The following is a 24903-nucleotide window of genomic DNA, read 5'->3' on the forward strand; positions in this document are numbered from 1 at the left end:
ACAATCGCAGTTTCCTTCCGGACATTTTCCGTCGCAATGCCTGGGTCTTATCCATCCAGTATTAGTCACACTAGAGGAAGATACAACTTTTTTACAATCCCCAAACTGGAACGATGTCTCTTTCAAAGTATTCATCTTGTTCGCTCGGTCTTGGTAGTCCCAATGAACTATCGATCTTGCCTAGGGTTCCTTTTTATATACAGACCAATACCAACGTGACCGTACGGTAAGGTGAAATGATTGGGAAGTCGCACTCGCTTCTGGTACACGATTTGATAGACTTTTTCCAAGGGTCGACTGACGATGTGGTGAGTGGGTAAACGTACAATCTTGTTCGGTTGATAGGTGGTCACTTTAAAGTTTCCATCCTCTCCCGATTGCAAGGCTTCTTTCAATACCCCAAAGTTGACCACTCGACTGGTACGATAATTCAGAGTCAGTCCTTTCACTTTGCACGTCGTGTGCACTTCTCCTTGTTTGTCCCGGTATTCGTAGCCGTAATTTTTGGGACCGCCACTGACGAAACTTAGAATCTTGTCGTCGGGATGCTCGTCTGTCCAGGCTCCTAAACGGTCTCCTTCTATGTTAGGGTGATGTTGAATCGGGTGATAGATGTAAATGCAACTGTCCGTGTCAAAGTACAGGACGCGTTCTTCTAACAGTTCTAAAGCTTCGTACAATTTTAAGCGAGCATGGGCTGTCACGTAAGCCGCAATGATGACATTTCCAAAAGGGTCGTCTTGTACAAAGTCCAGATCTTCTTCGTAATTGACCAAGATTAAATTCTCTCGAACGACGTCCACGTGTTTCATGTATTTGGTTTTGTCGTGAATCATCTGGAAGTAGCGGGAAGGTTCTGTCAAATATTCCGTCTTGGGTAAACACGGCCGTTGTGCCATTTTACCCCACAAGCAATTTAACATCACTTTGGCAAACGATCGCCTGCCTTCGTTTTTCTCGATGTGGTCTAAAGTGATGCCTTCTTGTTCGTAATATTTCTCTTTGAATTGTATTTGGTCTTCGGGAGTGTGACACCAGGAAGGATAGCCGCTGGCTTCTTGCTTCAGTTTCAAAAAGGCATCCACGTAGTCGGCGAAAATGCCTTTCTGAGTAGGGTCACCCTTGTGGTATTGTTGTGTCTTGGGAAAGTGGCAAATTTCGTACACTTCTAACAGTTGGTATCCCATGTCCAGAGCTTTGAACAATTCTACGCTGACCCAGGTTCCCGTCAAGGCCCGTTCTTCCTGGCTGTGCTGACAAGGTTGGTCTTGGTTGCACGTTTCGGCACAAGTACGGCACAAGGGAAACATCAGTTTGCCTTGACAATGGTGAGGTAAGACGGGATGGTATAGGTTCGTGGGAGGCAAAACTTTACACTTGATCAAGCCTTCGTATTGTCGAATGTTTTTCAGGTCGATGTCTTCCGTGAACAATTGCGGGTGCCCTACAGGAAAGCGACAATATTTGCACACGTAGGGATACAGCGAACACACGTCCAAGTATTTGATTTCTTCTCCTTTCTCTTCGTCGGCTTGGTACAGCAAACAGGTGGCATTGGTCCTTCCTCCGTACAAACTATCCCTCGGGTTCAGCGGGTCCATGAACTGGTAACTTTCCACGAGGCGTTTAAACTCGGGATCGGTTTTCATACGGTGATCGTACTCGTGTTCCCACATTTCCACCACTTGGTATCCTTCCTGTTCTAACTTTAGGCGTCGCTGACAAGTGTCCTGGTACAAGTCTTCCATGGTTCGTTGCAAAAACTGATTCTTGGTGCCACGGTCAGGGTAACAGACGGGACATCCGTGAAATAAGCAACCGTTAAACTCGTACACGATCTTGGGGTTTTCTAAGTCCCAGCCATCGACCGAATACGTTCCGATGGTCTTTTCGCCCCCTCCGTTGCGGGCATGTTGAATCCACTTGTCTTCCTTGTCGCACAAGTAATGTAACCAACGTAGGGCTTTGACTGAGTATTGACGTTTGACAAAGTGGGTCGTTTGAGGACTGATGACAGCCACGGTGTTTTCAGGCATGAATCGTTGTCGATACACTAAGGAACACGCTTTGGCAATGGTGCAAGCTTCTTTCAAAGGATCGACCCCTCCGTGTTCCATGAACAGTTCTCGAAATTTTCCACAGCAACGCCGTAAAATGTCCACGTCGGAACGACAATACTTTAGCATTTCTTCCTGAAAGTCAAAAGGGTCCGAGGCGTGAGCCTGGTACCAAGCGTAGAAAGCTTCTCGTTGTTCGGTACGCATGTTGTCGGGGTCGTAATAGTGAGCCTCAGGCAAATGGGGTAGAACGGCGTGTTGATTGGCTTCCGTATTGAAAAAGTGTGGAAAGTACCCTTTAGCCATTTCTGTCATTCCAAACGTTTTAGGCATTCGACTCAAAGGCATGGCCAAGTAACTCATCGAATCTTTAAACTGTACTTGTCCCACTTGCATGAAAATGATTTTGGCTCCGTTCAAAGTCACTTTAGGACGCTCGGTGCCTTGTTCCGTATAATACCTCAAAAGAAACTGTCCATCGTATCCGGAGAAATTGTGAGCCATCACCGTGGCATGACGATGACAATCTCCGTAACGTTCGATATCCTCTTGGCTCCACGTCTTGTCGACGGGGTCTAAGACCCATTGGGCAAAATCGGCTAACGTGTTCGTCCCCCGAAAGATTTTTTCACGCCCTCCAGGAATCTTGCTGCAATGAGGGCAATGACTGAAGATAGGTTCTTGAATGCACTTCTCGCACGTTCGATGAGCCACGCAGAAATTAGGGATGTGAATGCCAGTCTCTTGCATGCATTCGAAATCGAAAAAGATGAAATTGCCTTTCTTCTTGTGACCGTCCTCTTTCTCTGGTGGGGGTTGGTATTTTTGCACGTAGCATTTGTGTTCCAAGTCCACGATGTGGTGACAAATGTGACATTTTTTCTTTCCTCGACATACGTGTGCCTTGGCATTGTTGGTAAGTATGCCTTGTCCACAGGTAGGGCACAATCTCAAGAGTTGACAAGCACATTTCTGCTGTGAACCTTGCGTCTTCAGATGTTGCTGGTAACAGGCAGGGCTGACAAACGTACGCAGACAAGTCGAACAAGGCACTGGTTCTTCGCTCAGACAGGGTGGAGAGGCCAAACATCCTGGGCATTTCAATCCACAATGTTTGTGTTGCTCTCGATTGTTATAACCATAATCACATTTCTCACAATAATAACCGTATCCCAGGAATCCAGTGATACTGGTAATGGTACCGAAATGGTCATCGTGATGATAGACATGAATGTATTTTCCGTCCTTAAAGTCTTGGCCTCGAAACAACAGAAACCCGCGCATTTCTTGAGGGTGCACTTTCAAAGTGTAGCGTGGAGCTAGGGCATCTTGCAATTTTTGCATCTCAGGAATGCCACAGGGTGTGTCTTTGGACATGCCAGCTTGTCGTAACAGGAGTTCTGCTTCACTTCGTTGTTTGGCTCGGTCCGATTGTCGAATGTTCTCCCAGTCTCTTTTCCATTCTGTCGTGTCGTTCTTGTTGGCATAGGTTCGTCCCACCACGATGGCACGGGCTAAACACATCTGGTCATGAGGATTGTGAATTTGGACAAGGCTACGCTTAATGCTGCGAAGGTCGTTCACCAATAACATCTTTTTGCGTCCGGTCCCTTGAGGAGGAGAGACGTGGGTCATGTCCAATGTGGCTTTTCCATCGGTGATGTCAAACTGGTCATTAGATTGTTGCACGTGTTGAATCTTGTCCATGACTTTGGAAGCGGTCAATTCTGCAGGGGTGCTAAACTCGATCCAAACAGGGGATTTCAAACCGTCGTGTTGTATGGAAAGTCTCAAGCGATCGTCTTCTTTGGGTTGACATTGTCGCTTGAGTGCAGTGAGCAGAGAATCCCACACTCCGGTGATGAACCCTTCTGCTTTCTCTAACGGTACTTCGGACTTGAAATCTTTAAACTTCACTGTATATTTGTAAGCCGTGGTTCTAAATTTTCTAGAGGAGCGCTTTTCCGTCTCTCGAATGGAATAGTATTTTTCAGGGTTGACTAAGGGTGGTGAAATTGGTTTAGAGGTTTCAAATTCTGGTTCACTCATGTCCTCTTCAAAATCACTGACATGAATTTGTGCCAAGATTTCAGCCCTGGTTCGAGGCGATAGATCACGTTTCTGCCTCTTACTTTCTTCTTCTTTCTTCTCGAATGAATTAGATCGTTTCATCTTGAAAGCAAAAAGTCAAATGACTCAAGTTCAAACACCATGAGCTTCTTTATAGTCATAGCAGACCAGCGTATATAAAAGGGTGTGTGTCTTGTCCTTTCACTATTCATTTCACTCTCAAACCGAGTACAACCATGGAAGAGACTAACCAGATGGAACGTTTCGTCAGAGCTTTGCGAGGGGTCATTAGAAAATTCTCTTCAGACCAGCCTACGGACTACTCTCCTTCCTTTAGAGATAAAAGTCAAGATACTTGCTATATCTGTCAGAAGAAAAGGCATTGGTCTTCAGAGTGTCCAGACCGTCAAAAAAGAACAAAAACAGGGACTAAAAGAGACAAAAGTCAAGATACCTGTTATTATTGTAAAGAAAAAGGACATTGGTCTCCAGATTGCCCCAAAAAGAAACAAGAGGAGTCAGAAGAAAAGAGGGATTCTTCAGAAGAAGAGAGGGATTCTTCAGAGGAAGAGAGGGATTCTTCTGAGGAAGAAAGAAGACAGGTGAAGAAAAAGAAACAGGAGAAAAAAAGAAGAAGGGAAGAAAGCGAGGAGGAAGAAGAAGAGGAAAAGAGTGTGACGGTGAAGAAATTCAAAAAACAGAGAGACTAAACAAGGAGAAAGAAGAAGTCAATGAACTTTTTATTAAAGTGTTGTGTTGTGAATTGTGAATTGGATTGTAAAAAATGGAGAAAAGAATAAATTAATGATATAAGGTAAGTGTCTTTGAGTTTTGATTTTAAAATAAGAAGCTACACTCACGCACTCATACACAGACACGTACTATAAGGTAAAATGGGTGGGTTATTTTTTTGGGAGTTATTGGCAAATTGAAATTGTATTTCTTTTCGAGAAATGTGGGTGGCCCTGAAAAGGGCCTTTTTTGGTGTAGGGGTGAGTTTAAGCAATCAACTTTAACTGCCTTATGCCTTTGCCACGGCCAAGGCCTACTTCTGGACTGCGTAATGTTGATGATGATGATAATGATTGGGTTGAAATCACTAAGGGTGGTACGGTAGGCTTAGTCACAGGGTTGACGTGTTTAGCTCGGGAAGGTCGTATTCTCTTCGGTCGTGATAAAGAAGTCTGATACATTTGTTTCAGACTTCTTAACTCCGCTAAAATGTCCAACAGTACCGTGACCGTTTGATTCTCACCCTCTTGTTTCTTTGCTGCTACTTCTTCTTGCTGTTGCTGCTGTTGTTTTTTTCTTACCTCTTCTTCTTGTTGCTGTTGCTGTAGGAGAAAAGCCTGTTCCGCTTCCTTTTGTCGTTGTATAAATTTCTCCAATTCTTCTTTCTGTCTCTGTCTAAAATTTTCCACTTGCGGTAATGAAGAAGGTAACGAAGGTTCCGGAACAAATTCTTGCGAGGAGAGAAAATCCACAAAATCCCAATTCACCTCTTCTGAAAGTAAGTCCGGGTTCCCTTGGGCGGTCTCCCCTGTTTGTGCACCCCATTGGATCGTTTTCTGAGTTTCCGTCATGTTGAATCACTGTCGCATAGATTGACTGCACACAAGCGCTAGCGAATCTATATAGACTACGTGACGTCACAGACTGCTCTCTTCGGATTGGATGCGGGCTGACTGAATTCTGTAACGCGTGTTCGGATTGGTGAATGAACTCAATCCGTTTCAATCCTTTCTGTCCCTATAAATAAGCGCAGTTCACTGCATTGATTCACCTATTGTCGGAGCCTCAACATGTGGACAGACGTTGAATCTTCAACCCTTGTGTCAACAATGATGTTCAGGACGGACATGCTCATGTATGTCCGATCCAAGTGGACCGTTGTCCACAGGACCAGCAGCAGCCTGTGGATAAGAAGAGTCTATATAGAGAGACAAGGTTGCCTCAAGAGAACTCTGATGTATGGCCCTGCTGTAAGACGAAGTTTGAGGACAAGAAGATGTCGCAAATGCCCTTTATGTTAAGGGCATATTAACATAAACCAAAGGCCCTTTTCAGGGCCAGCCATATTTCTCGAAAAGAGATAGTCTTTCCATTGCCTACCCCTTCTTATATTTTATTTTTTATTTTAAAAAAATAGAGACCCTCCCTGTTTCAATTTTACATAGACCCTATATAGTCCCAGGGGTTTTTGACCATGTTAAATTTACATAGACCCTATATTGTCCCAGGGTGGTTAATGTTAAAATTACATAGACCCTATATAGTCCCAGGGTTTTTTGGCCATGTTAAATTTACAAAGACCCTATATTGTCCCAGGGTGGTTAATGTTAAAATTACATAGACCCTATATAGTCCCAGGGTTTTTTGGCCATGTTAATTCCCATAGACCCTATATTGTCCCACGATTTTTCTCCATGTTAAATTTACATAGACCCTATATTGTCCCAGGGGTCTTTTTAATGATAAATCCCATAGACCCTATAGTATCCCACTTCACTACTATTCGTTTTGTTTCACCTGACATGATCTTAGAGGGAATAGTCATCAGACGTAAAGTTATGTAAAGCATTTATATCACTGGACTGTACTCCATACATGTCACCATGCTCCATTTCTTTTCTGTTTTATGGTACTGTCATGGATGGAATATATTGTTGTATTTTGGACAGACTTCTTCATTGTGCTTTGAATGATTGGTCAAATTTATTTATAGCATCTTGTACAACTGTGCGATGTTGATCCTCATTGACACCTGTACTAAGTCGACGAAGACACTGTAAAGCTACCTGATTTTTTTTGCAAAATGAAATTAATTTCCCCAAACTACACAACCACCTAAAAGTAAACTTCTTCTCGAGTCTAATCTCGTTTATAACAATGATTTTACTTAGTGTTGTTTCAAGTATTCTTTGAACATTCTGTTCAATTTTTAATTGTCAATCACTGACTCGCTTAAATTCTTGTGAAAGGTCTCCAAGTTGCCTACCAAGCTAAACTCTGACAGAATAGTTTGTCCTTTCCGAAGTTATCTTGTCAGGAACTGATCCATGCTTGTTTTCTTCTCGCCTTGTTTGGACCACCTTCCATTGGACAAGAAAATTCGAAACATAGATCAACACGGTTTTAAGATGTTTGTACAGTTAGTTGCACAAGGACTTACAGTTTTGCAAGGGTTAGTGAAAAATGCTTTGAAATATAGTTATGTAACTATAGAGGTATATTCCAAAATATCCTCGGAATGTATAGAAGACAAAGGGATGACAGAGCCTGGGCACAAGCAAAGTATAAGTAAACTCTGCAAGAGAGAGTACAACAGAAAATAGAAAGAATTAAAGGGGGTACTTTTGAAAATAAAGCGATGAAAACAGTGCTAACACGGATAGGCAAGTTACATCAAGATCGTCACTGAAAGAGAATGTCGATTCAACCATCTGTTACTATCATAAAACCAATACAAATCCCGGAGTATATCCCGAATCCAGTAAAAGACACATACGAAACAGAAAATATTGATGGGTACTACGACAAAATTTAAAGTGGAGAATTCCTACCGTTGTGAAAAGATTGTTCACTGCTCCATAGGAAAGATAGAAAGAAAAGGGACCAAGTAAATGCTGTTGAAGTTGTTAATTAAAAAAAAAATAGAATTCATGAGACATGACGCTGGAATGTATTAAAAAAGACAATGACTGTGTTAAATATACATTGGCAATGAAAAAGGCCGAACAAAAATGATGTTTTACAAGAACGGAAAGGGTAGAAATTGTAAAATCTCAAGTATTTGGTCATCTAGCAAACTTGGGAAGCAATTTCAGAGAAAATATTAGAAAAATCAATTCAAAATGGAGGGGAAAATTTCCATTAGGTGAACACTATAACAAAAGCTCAAAGAATCGATTGCAACTGTAATATCAGTTATTACAGTGATTGCGATGAAGGCAGACTGTTTATTCTGTCGATAGCACATTTGATTAAAAACACTATTTATCTTGCTCCAACACGGCATTCTCCCCTCAAAGACACCTGTCGTCAGTGTGGCATTTTTCACATAATCAAAAACTTGTTATTTGTTGTTATTCAAAGGAGCCGAAGCATTTCCGGGTATAACCGGAGTGTTGGACAACAAGTTTATTTCCTCGCTGAAAGACTTTTTCAGGTATTATTTTTAGTTGGCTTATTCCTCCCAATTATGGTCAAATGTGTAAACCTAGCACCTGCCAGAGTTCATCGTTTCTAACAGAGAGAAGAGCGTAGTCGAGGTATTCGAGAAAACATACCAGCTCCTACAACCATTCGTTTCTAAGTAAACGGTTGTTTGATTATTTCGTGGTCTCATTTATTTCTGCTCCGCAGTCATTATTCATTAGAGTTTATGAGTCATCGTCCCAGAGACAACATGTATATATTTGTCTCGAGAAAATCTAACAGAATTAGCAGAAGTAACATCAGTACCAATGTCTTCATAGTCTTTCTCTCTATAATGTTTACTAAGTTTTGCATATATTTATGTCATACTTAATGATTTTTGGGAATTCCGCTTTTTGTTACTCCGGGTCTGATTTCAGTATTTAAGCCCAGTTTAGATGAATTACTGGATTTACGTAACTTATTTTAGTATCTGAATATAGTATAGATTCGATGAGCGTGTTATTCGGTAATATATAGATTACGTGACTTCCAATAGCACAATCCAATTTTCACTTTTCAATCTGTCATGTTTTGCGAAAACTTTCCCATAAAGTTTGTGTTTATGTCTTAAATGTCTGTTCGAAATTTAGTAGCTCCATTAGTTTTTCCACCTTACCTGACACTGCTGAAACAGGCTGTGTAATAATATATGTTATGTTTTGAACATGTGCACCCAAGATGCAGATTGTGTGTTGTATGATGCTTTGGTTTACCTTGAAATACACAAACCCATTTCTATCCTGAAGAAAATTATTTCCAACCCGTCATGTCTTCTTTGTCTGCCCTTGAATTCATTTTGTCAGCTGACTGTTTTCAATTTAATACTCAAGATTACCAGATCCTTAGTTATATTTGCATTTTTGTAAGCTACTGACACAAAATACAGATGATGGCTCGATAAAACTTTCGTACATAGCTTATGTTCTTATAACGCACTGTCGACCAAATAATTGTTGTTTATTTTGTTTCTCTCTTGATATATTCTAGTAATAACGTACTGGCTTTCTTATTTCAAGCCTCGTCATTTGGTGAAAATGTGTGCTTTCAGACAGACGTTTTTGCAGCTGAAAATAAACTTGAAACTGATTAGGCTAACCCCGCTATGTTTTGTGCATCAAATCTATTAACAAATCTCAATAACAAATATTGCCAAGCACACTGCGAAGTACAGTTGATTCTGGCAAAATGTGGTTGTCATGCTGTGATCTGTATTTTTCACCGAGTGATCACTGTCAAAGTTGAAAGCGTAGCTTTGGAAACGGATTGATAGTCTGCATATCAGAAATCGTTTTTCATTGTAGTATACTTTTTATCTCTTTAAATGCATTTTTGGAAGCATTAAAAGAAAACGTAAATGACCATGTTAATTTTCACTAGTAATGACTCTAATAGAATCATTTATTACCCATACGTTCTTTTTTCAGAAATAGCCACAACAACAGAAGTAATTGTTTTGACTCAACAAGACAAGAACATGGATGGAGGTAATACTGTCTGTGTATTAGTTGTCGTAAATGATTGGTAATAAGACCTGAATTAGTTTGCAAGAAGGATAGTAAATCAGATGAAAATCTGTTAGGAATAAATTTCGGCAATTTTATATCTGTGAGATTGAAGGTGTTTTACCGAGATCGGAGCCTAACTTTAGCTCTTTGGGAAATTTTAAACCACAACAGTAACTATTATGTAATTAATCAATCACAATTGACATAATGTTCATGTTGAAACTATAACGCTTTGATTTATCAATATGTTTAATTATGTGTGCTTCTCTAAAAACATAGTTTACATGCATTTCATTTTAACTAATTATATTTCCTTTTGGCTCTCCCCTCATAAAAACTAGCATATACATTTTTTCTTTTTTCATCAGTCCCAGTACCGTGTTGAATAAAATATAATTAATTTAGAACGGCTTCAATGGAACTCATTCATTGCTCTTAACTGTCACTAAAGTTCGTTATTGTTGCGACATTTAGACTGGTTGTCTATTTCATCCATGTTCCAATCCTGAGAAAAACTAATGAAACAGGGAACCCAGAAGTTGCATACTACAGAAACGTAATGCAAGGGTACGTATCAGTAGGCCCGGCCCTAGGATGTGAGGGGCTCAAGGCACCACGCGGAGCCCAAGGCAGCAAGCGATGAGCGCGGGGCCCCAAGCAAACAAACTATTGCCTGAAATTGCGAGGCCCAAGGCGGTTGCCTGGTTCGCCTTATCCTAGGGCCTGGCCTCCGTATCAGCAATGTAACACCAGAGACGTGCAATGCAGGATTATGTATCAATTTGTAAAAAAAATAATATTATGTCTGTAAACATTCAGTGAAGTAGCCACATTTCCTCCAAGAAGTCTGACATTTTACACAATTCTTAAAGGATACAGTATACTCCCATGTCACTCTTTATGACATTTTCGTAAGAATAAAATGAAAAATATTTTACTTCTCCGAAGAACTGTCGGAAAATATGGTACATCACTGAGCTGATTACATCCTTTTATTAAGGTCCGAAAGCAGCCATATAAAACCTAAAGTAATCCGCTGCTGGAAAATCAGCTGTTATTTCTCAGCTCTAAATGGTTTTGTGATCATAACGCTGTCTTCGATATGACGTCACTTTCTTGATAACTGTTTGTATTTGTATAAAACGTAAAATGACATAATTGTAACTCCTATTTCCCATTAAATAATGGGACAAAAAATATATGGCTGCAATAACAGTCAATAACAGTCGTGTGACAGAAAATGCTAAAATTATCGAAATTTATCTGATATCTTAGGAACCATTTGCGATTAACGACCTGCCGCAAATCGGATGCGCAAGCGTTCTGCTTGGAAAAAAATGTGATCTCAGTATTTGTGATAGATAGATAGATAGGTAGATAGATAGATAGATTGATAGATAGATATACAGGTAGACTGTCTTCAAAATAATGTTACACGCACACGGGCATTTACTTGACCGAGCGGTTGTCAAACCCTGACGCGATTCTCGCTTGAAGTCATAAGTTTACCCCGACTTTCCAAAGACTTCCATACAACTTCAGTTGTAAATTAGAAAGCCCGACGTGTCCATTCTATACCTAAATTTTCCTCTAATTAATGCAAGACTACAGATAAACCAAACTGCCAACTATCTATCAACCGCACCTCTGCATGTTTTGCCTTCATCATGTTTCCGTACTACCAACCGTTCACGCCTTAGAAAATATATGAGTACTCCCTAACAATGGGAACTATTTTAACTCCGCCACCTTAGGCCAGTCAATGTCTGCTTTCCAGGCACATTTCGCCGATATAACTGCACCATATTCACCCACATGGCGACATAAACGGTGTCTGCCAAGTCCCTTTTTATTTATTCCCTTGTGTAATTTACCGGTTTAATACCGTAAGTACTGTCCTTGCAGACACGCTACCAATGTATACCACTAGATTTTAATATGGACTATTTTACTCAGGGACATTCATTCGGTTTTGGTCGGAATTCACTACTAGTGAACCATGACATCATGGAAACACACTAACACTCCACTCCGTGACGTTTGCTCCTAATAATTAGCTCATTATTTCGGGCTAGGAATATTTCCATGGCGCCGAATTCCAATAATCATACAAGTAATCACACAAATCTAAGAATTGCTTAAAACGGGGCGCTATAACCAAGTGCGCATACTCTAAATTTATTACAATAATTTTCCCCGTAAAATCTAGTTATATCTGCCGTTCTTAGAAGAAATGAAAACAAGAAATAAAACAAGAAAAAAAAAAACCTTTATGATTGTTACAGGTTGTAATTATTGCAACATTCCCATCTCGAGCCATGTGCTCTTGTTTGCAAACACCGCGCTTTAATACGAATATGTTAACGAGGGCAGTGAGGTGACCTGTCGACCCTAAGTATACAGGTTCTACGCAAGACAAAATAGAAACCCAAAATCATTTTATGTTATTACTGTATTATCATATTTAATTGATGGGTGTCATATGAAAATAACAATAAGTAATTATTGTTTTTAATAGGATAACTTTTAACATTCCTTAGTTTTAATTTGGATACGATACTGGTTACACCGCTCATTCGAAGTGTGTAATGACTGTAGTACTGTGTTCTTATTCACGGAGAATTAGAAATCTCTGTTACTATATCACTCAACTTTTCATTTTAAGAGGTGAAGCTGTGTGTGACATACTTTTATATTAATGAGGTGAAGCTGTGTGTGACATACTGGTATATTAATGAGGTGAAGCTGTATGTGACATACTGGTATATTAATGAGGTGAAGCTGTGTATGACATACCGGTATATTAATGAGGTGAAGCTGTGTGTGACATACTGGTATATTAATGAGGTGAAGCTGTGTGTGACATACTGATATATTAATGAGGTGAAGCTGTGTGTGACATACTGGTATATTAATGAGGTGAATCTGTGTATGACATACTGGTATATGAATGAGATGAAGCTGTGTGTGATATACTGGTATATTAATGAGGTAAAGCTGTGTGTAACATACTGGTATATTAATGAGGTAAAGCTGTGTGTGACATACTGGTATATTAATGAGGTAAAGCTGTGTGTGACATCCTGGTATATTAATGAGGTGAAGCTGTGTGTGACATACTGGTATATTAATGAGGTAAAGCTGTGTGTGACATACTGGTATATTAATGAGGTAAAGCTGTGTGTGACATACTGGTATATTAATGAGGTAAAGCTGTGTGTGACATACTGGTATAATAATGAGGTAAAGCTGTGTGTGACATACTGGTATATTAATGAGGTAAAGCTGTGTGTGACATACTGGTATATTAATGAGGTAAAGCTGTGTGTAACATACTGGTATATTAATTGGCATTGGATGTAAAATGACCACCATGTATTATTATTCTCTTAAACACAATACCCATCTGTAAACAATGCTTGACAGACTTTGAAGAAGGCAGGATTGATATATATTTTTGGTTTTGCCTAACTTAATTAATTTTTGAGAGAGTTTTTATTTTTGTGGCATGTGATGTGTATAGACTGTGTTTGGAACATCTTTTCTATTCATTTCGGACATAACTATTTTCTCACGCTGGAGTTTTTGTAATATGACTAGAATTGGGCAAGTTTGTTTTCATTAAGGTACACAGATTTCTTGCCACAACTATTGCCCATACAAGTTCATTCCTTATCTGTCCCGTGTGCATCCACATGGGTTACAAGGGCAAAGTAGAATGGATTATCAGGTTACACACTGTTCTTATAACATTTGTAGATACCGGTTGCCTGTCTGAAAAATGGGGTTTGCAACCTTTCCTGGTTTTTCGTTGTTGTGTTTCTTCCGTTCTGCCCTGTCCTTGTCTTCCTATGTCTTTCGTTAAACTCGAAATATTCGATATTTCTTTCACATGATAGCTTTCAAGGGATATCTCCACAACTGACGTGTGTTTGTGTTCTTCATGCCGTCCCTGTACACCAAAAGTGCAACTTGTTAAACCATAAAATACTTAATGAAGATGATTGTGTATTAGAGCGAGGATTCAAACAGTTTATCCATGAGATTAACACTGATGGCCTTAGCAGTTTGGGTTATTTAATAAACATTCCTCAATGAGTTCTACCAAATAGTGTGTGTGTGTGTGTGTGTGTGTGTGTGTGTGTGTGTGTGTGTGTGAAAGTTGTTGAGACCTTAAGTTGCTTTTACAATTTATTGGTGTAGTTATTATTTGTTGTAAAACAACTCCGTCAGGCACATCAAAAGAAAACAAGGGTTTCCTCCCTTGAAATCTAGTTTCTCGCGCAGCAAGATTGAGACAACCAGGCTGAAACAGCCAGACTGAGATAATAAAAAAGTAAGGTAAGCAAATTATCTACATTTCTCTGTTGCATGATATATATATATATATACATTCCCCGATAGTACCATGGTAAACCACAATTCTATTAGGCATCATACATTTTAATATCCTGGAGCAGTGTTCTGGCACTATTTAAAAAATTTATTCTATCATTATCTGGAGAAATTTTTTTAAAGCAAAAACCCACAAGGCTATATTCATTATATTATATTTTTACAAATAATTATCTTGAAGTAAAAAAATAAATATCTTAGCTCAAAGGAAAAATGGCCGGCCTCCATCATCGATAAATGGTCAGTACCCTATAGTGAGTGCATTTTAATTGTTGCATAGGTTATAATCTACAAGATGTAAGTTGAGTGGACTGATTAAGAGTTCACTATTGTTTACACCCTGTAAAAGACATTTTGCTGTCTTTAAAGAGATTATCGAGAAAAATAGGAAGTATTGAAATTGAAGCCTACGATTTATTGGCTTCGCTATTGATATACCGGGCAGAGAAACGTTGAGTGGGATGCCAACATCGGGGAATTTGGATTTTTAACATAGCTTTAACAATTTTTCAGTCATATAACTACGATGTCTGCAGTGTGACAGTTTTACAGTGATGTGTAGCACTGAGTCATCATGATGCAGACATGTAGCATCATGTCCCATCCAGTCACATTATCCTGTCAACAGGCCGACCAGTCCCAATGCTAACCTCGTAATGCTGAGAGCCTAGCGAGGAAGCTGTTAGTACCATTTTTATAAGTCTTTGGTATGACTCGGCCGGGGCTCAAACCCGCGACCTTCCGCATCCGAGGCTGACGCTCTAACCACTAGGCCACCGGAGCGGTCTTACTAAGTTCGGGTGATACATTCAAAAGAGGTTGGAGTAGACATATACCGCTAATAATTACCTGTCGTAATGGTAAGACATGTCTTTATTAAAGCGACATATGTTCATATGTACGAAGGAATGGCTCAAAACTTATTCTTAGAAATCGCAACACCCGGCCTCAACAAGACTTATAAATCACGTCGAATACACAATATTGATACCAATTATAACTGGATAAATTACGTCAGTTTTGATGTGCCGCTTTAATACCTAGAGGATTCATGATGTCAGTCTTGATGTGGTGCTTTAATGTATGATGTATATATTACGTCAGTCTTGATGTGCCGCTTTCATACCTAGAGGATTCATGACGTCAGTTTTGATGTGGCGCTTTAATACATAGAGAATTCATTACGTCAGTTTTGATGTGCCGCTTTAATACATAGAGGATTCATTACGTCAGTTTTAATGTGGTGCTTTAATGTATGATGTATATATTACGTCAGTCTTGATGTGCCGCTTTAATACCTAGAGGATTCATGACGTCAGTTTTGATATGGTGCTTTAATACATAGAGGATTCATTACGTCAGTTTTGATGTGGTGCGTTAATACATAGAGGATTCATTACATCAGTCTTGATGTACCGCTTAAATAAACAAAGGATTCGTTACGTCAGTTTTAATGTGGTGCTTTAATGTATGATGTATATATTACGTCAGTTTTGATGTGGTGCTTTAATACCTAGAGGATTCATGACGTCAGTTTTGATGTGGTGCTTTAATACCTAGAGGATTCATGACGTTAGTCTTGATGTGCCGCTTTAATACACAGAGGATTCGTTACGTCAGTTTTGATGTGGTGCTTTAATGTATGATGTATATATTACGTCAATTTTGATGTGCCGCTTTAATACCTAGAGGATTCATTACGTCAGTTTTGATGTGGTGCTTTAATGTATGATGTATATATTACGTCAGTCTTGATGTACCGCTTTAATACCTAGAGGATTCATTACGTCAGTCTTGATGTACCGCTTGAATACATAGAGGATTCATTACGTCAGTCTTGATGTGCCGCTTGAATACATAGAGGATTCATTACGTCAGTCTTGATGTGCCGCTTGAATACACAGAGGATTCGTTACGTCAGTTTTAATGTGGTGCTTTAAAACATTAACCTCTAGCGACGACTTTACGGGGCAGGAGGTAGTAGCCTACTGCCGAGCTCTGTAGCGTCATGGTCATGCATGATACACTAAAGTGGTGGTATTATAGAAAGGTAGACAGATGTAGCTCTACAATGATACCAAATAATCTGGAATATCTAGCTGCACTACAAAATACAGATAGAAAAACCTCATTTTTTGGACCCGACTTTTTTAGAACTTAAAATTCGCCCGTGGTCGGAATCCGATTTTGTGTCCGGATTTTAGACTTTTTGGTCTCAGATCTAAGGCAAACCGGTATGAACTGCAAACAGACAGATGAGCCTTTGCAAAAGGTAGGACAAGATGGGCATTTGAAATAAAGAGTGGTCTCCATACAAAAATAATGGCTCCGTTCAGCAACAAAAAAAACCCCCTCCAACTTTTACCCTTCTGCTCATGCGCGAGTCAAATAGCCAAAGAAAAACGATGTTTCTAACACAACTAGACAATATGTTATTGAAAGATGACCGGGGATTTGGTGTTTTCCAGTCTATTCAGAAATAGCTTTCAAAATGTGTTTCCTACTCGATTTTCAGGCGAAAATGGCAAAAAGCTCCAGGGGTTATTGTGTTAAACAGTCCATTTTGATGACGTCACAAAATTTGAATATTCCTTGCGTATTTAATCACTTGTGCATCGACATTGCACATCAATTACAAATTTAGCAATTCCTTGACGATTTGTAAAAAAAAAAATCCTTGTTAATGCATGATGTATATTTTACTTCAGTCTTGATGTGCCGCTTTGATACATAAAGGAAATCAAATGGGTAATAATTTAATATTGAATTTATGAAACGAGTTGAATAATGTCCAGCTTGTGCGAGCCTTGGCAAGAAAAACCTGGACATTATTCAAATAGTTTCATAAATTTATTATTAAAGCATTACCTATTTGAGATACTTTTTATCGCATAGATTTATTTCAGTGGAAATTATTTAGATTAAAAGAAGAACGAATACGTTCGTTCATTCTGACAGACAATGCACCTTTCACTTATTGTGCGTAAAAATAGTCCCAGAAAATGATGGTTGAACTAGTATAAACGTTTAAAAGTAGATTATACTTTTCTTACAAACTATAAACCAAAGAACAAAACAGAACATTTTACAGACAAAATAATTTTTCAACACAGAATGTCCAATGCGCGTGATGCATTTTTTGATGCAGTACCCGTAAGAGTACAGTTGACAATCCTCGTATTTACGTAACCTTAAAGTGTATGTGTGTGATATGGATTTTTTGCGTAGCTTTGACAATTTTTCAGTCATATCGCTACGATGTCTACAGTTTGGCAGCTTTTAGTGATGTCTAGTACTGGGGCTTCATGCCACAGACATGTAGCGTGATGTCCCACCCAGTCATATTATCCTGACACCAGGCCGACCAGTCCTAACACTAGCCTCGTAATGGTGAGCACCTAACGAGGCAGCTATTAGTACCATTTTTTATAAGTCTTTGGTATGACTCGGCCGGGGTTCGAACCCGCGACATTTCGCTACAGAACTGTATGTTTTTCCTCCAGCTACATGTGCACATATAAAGTGAGCATTAAAATTTAAACATTTCATTTTTCCTTGAATACCGATCTTCTACCGAACTGCCAAGGATATATATGGAAATAAATTCACTAACATATCCATCGTTAAAGTTTGATAACACGGTGACTAATGGGGCATCTGGGAATTATTTTATCATCTAATGGCTTCTATTAAATCTATAATTCATTCTGTATCTATATGTTTGGACGACTGGGGAAGTTGAAATATGTATTATGAAGACAAAACCTGAAAAAGTGTATTAAAATTTATTGAACCTCCATTCTTCTTGTAGTAATCCATCTTTCCGATAAATGGTAGAATTACAGCATAAAAAGGCTACAACAGTTTCTGAACTACCAAACTTTGCTAACAGTGGAGCACTTTATTTCGAAATAAATGGCCTACTCTGACAAGAAGGCGAAAATAAAATATAACTACAGGTTGTTTTACAACAACAACAACAACAAAATCAACTACCAGTCCCTGTATTATATAAATGATTTAATGAAACAACTGGGACAATATCATTGAATATCAATATGTAATATTTTCTGTTCAAAAGTCGTATATATCAACACTCCTGGAACGATCTGCCATAAGGAATTGGACATCGACACTAACCTTTCAAGAATATACTTCCAAATTCCTATCCAAGTTATTTTGCATTTTATAATAGGCGAAATTCTATGCTATTGAGCCAATCCAGACACTAATGCAGTTTGCTAAATTATAATTTATTTAAATGCAACCTCATTGCTGATCCTTTCTGTTCTTGTGGATTTATAATAGAAAACGACCATCATTTTCTCTTTCAGTGCCGACTATCGAATATGAAATTATTTTTATCACAGACTTCCATTAAGAAACATTAAGATGTGTTCTTATACTCATTTATTTGCCAACGATCTTCATAAAGAACAACAACAAAAATGAAATGCAAAAATGTGTTACTAATATTAAAAGATTCAGAAACATACGTTTACGCTATGTTCCATTATGACAACAGCTAGAAATTTGTACGTATTAGAACATAGCAAATACCGTTCCTTCGCTCTTATCCTTCTTTCATCCCTTTCATTTCCTTATAAGTTGATAGTGATAGGGACCCCTTTGCGACATTTAAGTTAGAAATTATAAATTGATGAATCAAATGACTAAGTTTCATGCATTTTTATATCCTTGATGCTTTTTGTTTTAAATATCGGTCGGAGGCACAAACAAGCGGGAAGGTATGCGAATACTATGTGTTGTTTGTTGTTGGCAATGTCACAAAGGTTTCACTCGAGGTTGCTATAATATAGTTTTTGTTTTTATGTGCGTACGTACTACCTAGATTTAACATATACCTCTACGCATACATACTTCCCTCCGTACGTACCCGAAATATGTGTTCAATCAAATTTCCACAAATGCCTGACCCACCTTACACAAAAATGTTGAGCTTAAAATGATTATCTAATATATTATTAAAAACAGCTGAAGAATGAATTATCCTGATAATAGAAATATTTTTCACGGTATATCGAGTGTCTTCAACAATTTTTCATGCACAGAAGCAACTTCCTCTCAAACATTGAAGACAACGCTCCTCCAGAAAGTGGGCCATCATCGATGGATTCGCATCCACTCTTTTAACCAACGAAAGTACTCCAAAATTGTAGGTTATGACAAAGAATTTCATACGTGGACTTTATTGGAGTCCGCCATGCTATCAGTCATGAGTATCCTAAAAGCGCCCAGATGTATTGTTCATGCTGTTCGATCAGTAGCAGAATTGCTCAGAAACAGAACTGATCCGCGTGCTGCACGCGCAGGGCAGTCCTTTTTATAGGAACGTTATTTTGTATGTAGATAGGTGTTCAATTTATTTATATGTTCAAAGAAACAAAAACTTTATAACAAAATATTTAGAACTTGTAAAATACTCCTCTTATTCATTTACATTTAAGAATTATAATTACTGTATATCGCTCATGCGTGCTGACAAGTCCCGTCTGAGTCTTTAAAAAAGAAAAATGGGATGATAACTGTAAAATAAAGGTTCAGAAACCACGTGTAACACATATAAAAAATGATTGAGCAAGATTGATGCAGCACAGCAACACGTTGAAGGATACAAGGAGGCAAGTAGATTTAAGTGCATTACCAAAATTCTTCCTAACGTAAACCGATGTGGGCTGATACGATGGTGGAATTGAACCCGCACCCTTTTGATTACGAGTATAACACATTGTTCCAATGGACAGCTGACTTTTATGCAAGTCTATGTAATTTATTTACTGCGTATTTCATAGTCTGCTGAGTAATGTAAGTCGACTTTTATGCAAGACTGCGTAATTTACTTTCTGCGTATGTCATGGTATAGTGAGTGATATAAGTCGACTTTTATGTAAGACTGCGTAATTTACTTTCTGCGTATGTCATGGTCTAGTGAATACTGTACGTCGACTTTTATGTAAGACTGCATAATTTACTTTCTGCGTATGTCATGGTCTAGTGAGTACTGTAAGGCAACTCTTACGCAAGACTGCGTTATTTATTTACTGGGTATTTCATGACATAGTGAGTAATGTAACTCGACTTGTATGCAAAAGGCTACGCAATTTCACGATTTACATATGTTAAACCATTACCCCAATAGGTCAATTTTAAGGACAAAGCATTGCTATTAAGTTTGCTAATAGACCCTCTCCCCCCCCCCCCATAAACTCCATGAAAATAATAGAAGACATAAAAGTGGGTTAACAATATACATAACGTTATTGAATTTATCTTGTGAAATCGTAGAATGCCTAGAAAATTATTTTGCTTTAAAATTTACTCTCAAACAAGCACTTTATTGTCTTCGTCGCTTGCAAGCAAGACTTTTGAGAAGCCACACATTTAGTTTGTTAATGTATGGCTAATAACTACTTTGTTGTCTCATATTGAAATATGTAAGAGGAGGAAGTACATTTTGTATTTTATTCAGCGCGTGAGACCGTGCCTAAATTGCCGTCTGCTTCTGTTCTGAGTCATCAAACACCACTCTTATCACGTACTCGTTACACTTTACCTATAGCGTGTGCAGTTTCATATTTTTGATATTACAACACTAGTTGTCTTCACAGCCAACATTGCATGGTAAATTGACTTTAAAAAATGTAAAGTCACATAAGTGTGAAATATATGACACACTGACCTACTTTGATGGAAATTTTGTTGTACTCGCCAAGAGGAACGTACTCTCAAAGTTACATGGTAGAGCAGCCAAATATTAAAGTGAAACAACATTACTGTAAAATTTGACCGAAACGCAACGGACGGATGAACATTCTATATCAACATTCGTTGTGGGGCATTAACATGTTTCCTATTTTTCAGCTTGCCATGTTGGGGAAGATATCTTTCATGACGGAGAACAGTGGCATCCACGAGTCTCCCCTTTCGGATTCATGAAATGTTACTATTGTAAATGTGTAGTAAGTCATCACAAACACATGAACAAATTTAATTATCAAATGTAGGCCTATCAGAGCAATTCCGGCAATTAATGGATAGAACGAGGGCAGTGCAGACGAGGATAATAAGCATCATATTTACACGTCCTTGATGAAGACATATTAACATTTTATGCTCACACGTCCTTGATAAAGATATGTGACATTTAAAATTGTATGCTCACACGTCCTTGATAAAGATATGTGACATTTTAAATTTTATGCTCACACGTCCTTGATAACAATATGTGACATTTTAAGTTTTATGCGCACACGTCCTTGATAAAGATATGTGACATTTAAAATTTTATGTTCACGCGTACTTGATAAAGATATGTGACATTTTAAATTTTATGCTCACACGTACTTGATAAAGATATGAGACATTTTACATTTAATGTTCACACGTACTTGATAAAGACAGTATTAACATTCAAGTTGACTAGTCCTTGATAATGACATCGTATTAATATTTTATGTTCACACGTCCTTGATAAAAATATGTGACATTGTTATCATCATTTCAGAATGGAAAGACAAAATGCAGGAGAAATAAATGCAAGCAGTTGAACTGTAAGAGACAATACCGACCGATAGGCTCTTGCTGTTCAGAATGCACAGGTAATAAGCTTTTTATTTTAAAAAAAATGTTTTTTTAAATTATTTTTTTATATTTTATTTTTTGTTGTATTTTTATATTTTGAATGCGATCTGCAAATTTTAATTGCTCTCATTGTAAATAAGTTCATTAAATATATAACATGACCCGACGTCGAAATAAATTATCGCAAAGGGGCACTTTTCTATCAGTATGCCTTGAATTCATATATATTTGTGCACGGCAGATAAAGATACTGTTTGTGTAATCTAATATATCCAGCCGTATGGTAGCCAACCCTCCTGAAAGCCTAGAAAAAGGTTTATGTTCGTGTGGGATTTACCTATTATGCATTGAATTTAACAAATGGAAAGATCGAAGTAAATTTAAATATTTGATTTTAAACATAATTAAATAATATGCGTATCTTCTGAAACATTTTTAAAAAAATTGATATTCTTTGTTTTGTTTTGGCCTTGAAAATTGTATCCCTTCATTCTTACTGCACGAACATTTCTTTACTTAAAGAAAATTTATCCACCTTGCGTTGTTATAATAGGTTGGTAGATTCATGCCCACCTTGCTGTATGAAATAGGAAACATCTTATGAATTCGCAAATTCCTTGGAGGCCCCGGGTGGCCGAGTAGCCTAAATCGCTTGCTTTTACCGATCACTTCCATCTCACTTCTGTCCGAGTGGGTTCAAGTTTCGGTCTCGGCCAGTGAGGGTGTATGAGAAAGATTGTCAGTAGTTTCCCGTGGGTCAGTGGTTTCCCGTGGGTCATTGGTTGTTCCCGAGGTTTCCTGGGTTCTTATCCCACCATGTATAGACTATCATTTTCTGAAAGAATGGCATTAAGCTCAAAATACTAATCCCATCATTTACTTTCTTGAACGATCCAGGTTGGTGTTCAACAGTGGTCCCAGGACTCACCTCCAGACCATGAGGAGTGGTCATGAAATGCAAAGAAAACTAATGATCATGCATTTGTAGAAGCAATCGAAAACACAGCACATAATTTATGAAAAAAGTTCATAAATTAAGCAGAATTTAAGAAAATACTCAAATTATAAAGCAAATATGAAGATTATGGCATATATATATATATATATATATATATATATATATATATATATATATATATATATATATATATATATATACTAAAACCAAAAATTAAATCTAACACATTTCCTTTGTTCCAAAAGAGCTAGAGCAAGTTAAATGTAAAAGCCTCCATTTCTCTAAGAAATATAGAACCTTATTCTATACCAAATGTTTTATATTTTTTAACTTTTAGCTGATTAAGAAACTTGTCCAAATGTTTTGTGTTGTGTTACATATATTTACCAACAACTATATGAACCTGTGTTTCTTCTTCTTCATATTCTTCTTATTCTTCCTCTGTTGTCTCAGCTATTGAAAATACATTGTTAAACATACAAGATATTTACACCTCACAGCAGGTGTGGAGATATAGTGATTTTCCTTGATTCCCGAATCTGGGTTTGCGTCCAGGCTGTTTCAACGTAAACCTTTTCTTGTACTATTTTGTGCATACATACATGCAATCGTGCGTCCATACTCGCGTCAGATGGCAGATTGTTTGTGCACAATGCGCGTCTGCGCGTTCTACCAAGAGGGTTCCGAACTTACATTTATTTTTCTTTTAAAGAAATCCTCTCTATGTATGTTTTTCTTTCCTTTTCGTTTCAGAAACTATATCCAGAGCACGTAGGAAGAAGGGTCGTCGAAGAAGCGAATTTACATGAAATTGAATTGTCATGAAACTTTTTCATGTTCGGCACAGGGCGAAGAAGGATAGTTACGATCAAAAGATTATATTTGTGCCTAGATATTTTGAGTGGTAGAAAGAGAACATGGTTGGTGGAAATTCTGTTAAGAGTCGGACAGAGGACAATTGCTTGCCTGTTTGAGACGTTGCTCTGTTGTACGGTATTGACCAGACATTCCGTGGATTGTGCTTCTGTTGCGTGCTTTATTTTATATTGCTTTTGTATCTTCTTATAATTCTGATGGCATTTATTGTATGTGCGATGCATAAGGGAGTATAGCTTATTGCACACGTGTGCTTACTCGCCTCTCCAGAGTCAATGGGATAAAGAGAGTTACGGTATCCACGTGCATTGCACGTGCATTATTTACACTTTCTAGATGATGATTTAATAGTTTTATTATGTCTACTGAATCTTTGAGTTGCTTTCTTTAAACGGAACCATTAGACGACTATATTTGTACGATGCTTTACGACATTGCACGCAGATCTTCTGATCGATCCTCGGACTGGTCATGACCGAATTCTAACGGTGGCTCGCCGACCATATATCAGACCGATGGCAGTCTGACTGTGTAAAATGTGATTGATTGTAAAAAATAATGTATCTAAATATTTATGGAAATTCTATTTCTTATTTCCTACGTTTTACATTTGAAAATATAGCCTTAGCGCCTCGTGTTCCACAATAGCTGTCACGTGTTACATGTAACAATTGTGCTATAGACTCTCTTTTTGTCCATTCGTCATCTGATAAATTCTGAACGAAACGGGTAATTATGTAAATCGTGTTATATCAATGCTCTGTATTATAGCTATGCAGGTTTCTTAATCTATCAGTAGGATACAATATCATCATATTTACTATTTGTATCTTAACGCCAGATACTCTAATCTTTACTAATGATGTGCATTTCGCTGTTCTTGTTACATGAACCAGCTACTGTGTGTGAAAACATCTCCAGTTTTGTGATATAATAAGGTTGTTAATATTAAATTTATAAAGATGCTCTCCATATCAATTCCTTTATAACAAGTATATTCTCTTTCCTACTCCTTTATAACAAGTATATTCTCTTTCCTATCTGCCTCTGCCTCCAATTGTAACAAGCCAGCAAAAATGCCTTCAATAACTGATATTACGCGATTACTTTATTTCACGAACCTTTGCCTTCGAACTTCGGGAAAAAATAAAGTCACGATTGACAGGTATTGAACAAGAAGTAGTGTTCAAAGTTCCTCTTGCATTAATGATCGCAGGAGATTTTAATTCGCCGTTGAGTC

The 24903-nt window shown here is 38.0% G+C and overlaps 1 protein-coding gene across 1 annotated transcript in view; it reads left to right on the forward strand.

Moving 5' to 3' along the window:
• The window catches only part of LOC149781276 (chordin-like), a 128882-nt gene extending 104253 nt beyond the window's left edge, over positions 1–24629 (forward strand). Inside the window, exons 20-23 of the mRNA XM_089935364.1 lie at positions 9752–9811; positions 21110–21207; positions 21753–21846; positions 23541–24629. Coding sequence (XP_089791490.1) covers positions 9752–9811; positions 21110–21207; positions 21753–21846; positions 23541–23596 — 308 coding nt within the window. The 3' untranslated portion in view covers positions 23597–24629. The remainder of the gene's footprint in view (positions 1–9751; positions 9812–21109; positions 21208–21752; positions 21847–23540) is intronic.
• The last annotated feature ends 274 nt before the right edge of the window (positions 24630–24903 follow it).

The sequence above is a fragment of the Sinohyriopsis cumingii genome, chromosome 15 (assembly GCF_028554795.1).
Source record: "Sinohyriopsis cumingii isolate HCF-2022 chromosome 15, ASM2855479v2, whole genome shotgun sequence".
Classification (NCBI taxonomy): Eukaryota; Metazoa; Mollusca; class Bivalvia; order Unionida; family Unionidae; genus Sinohyriopsis; species Sinohyriopsis cumingii.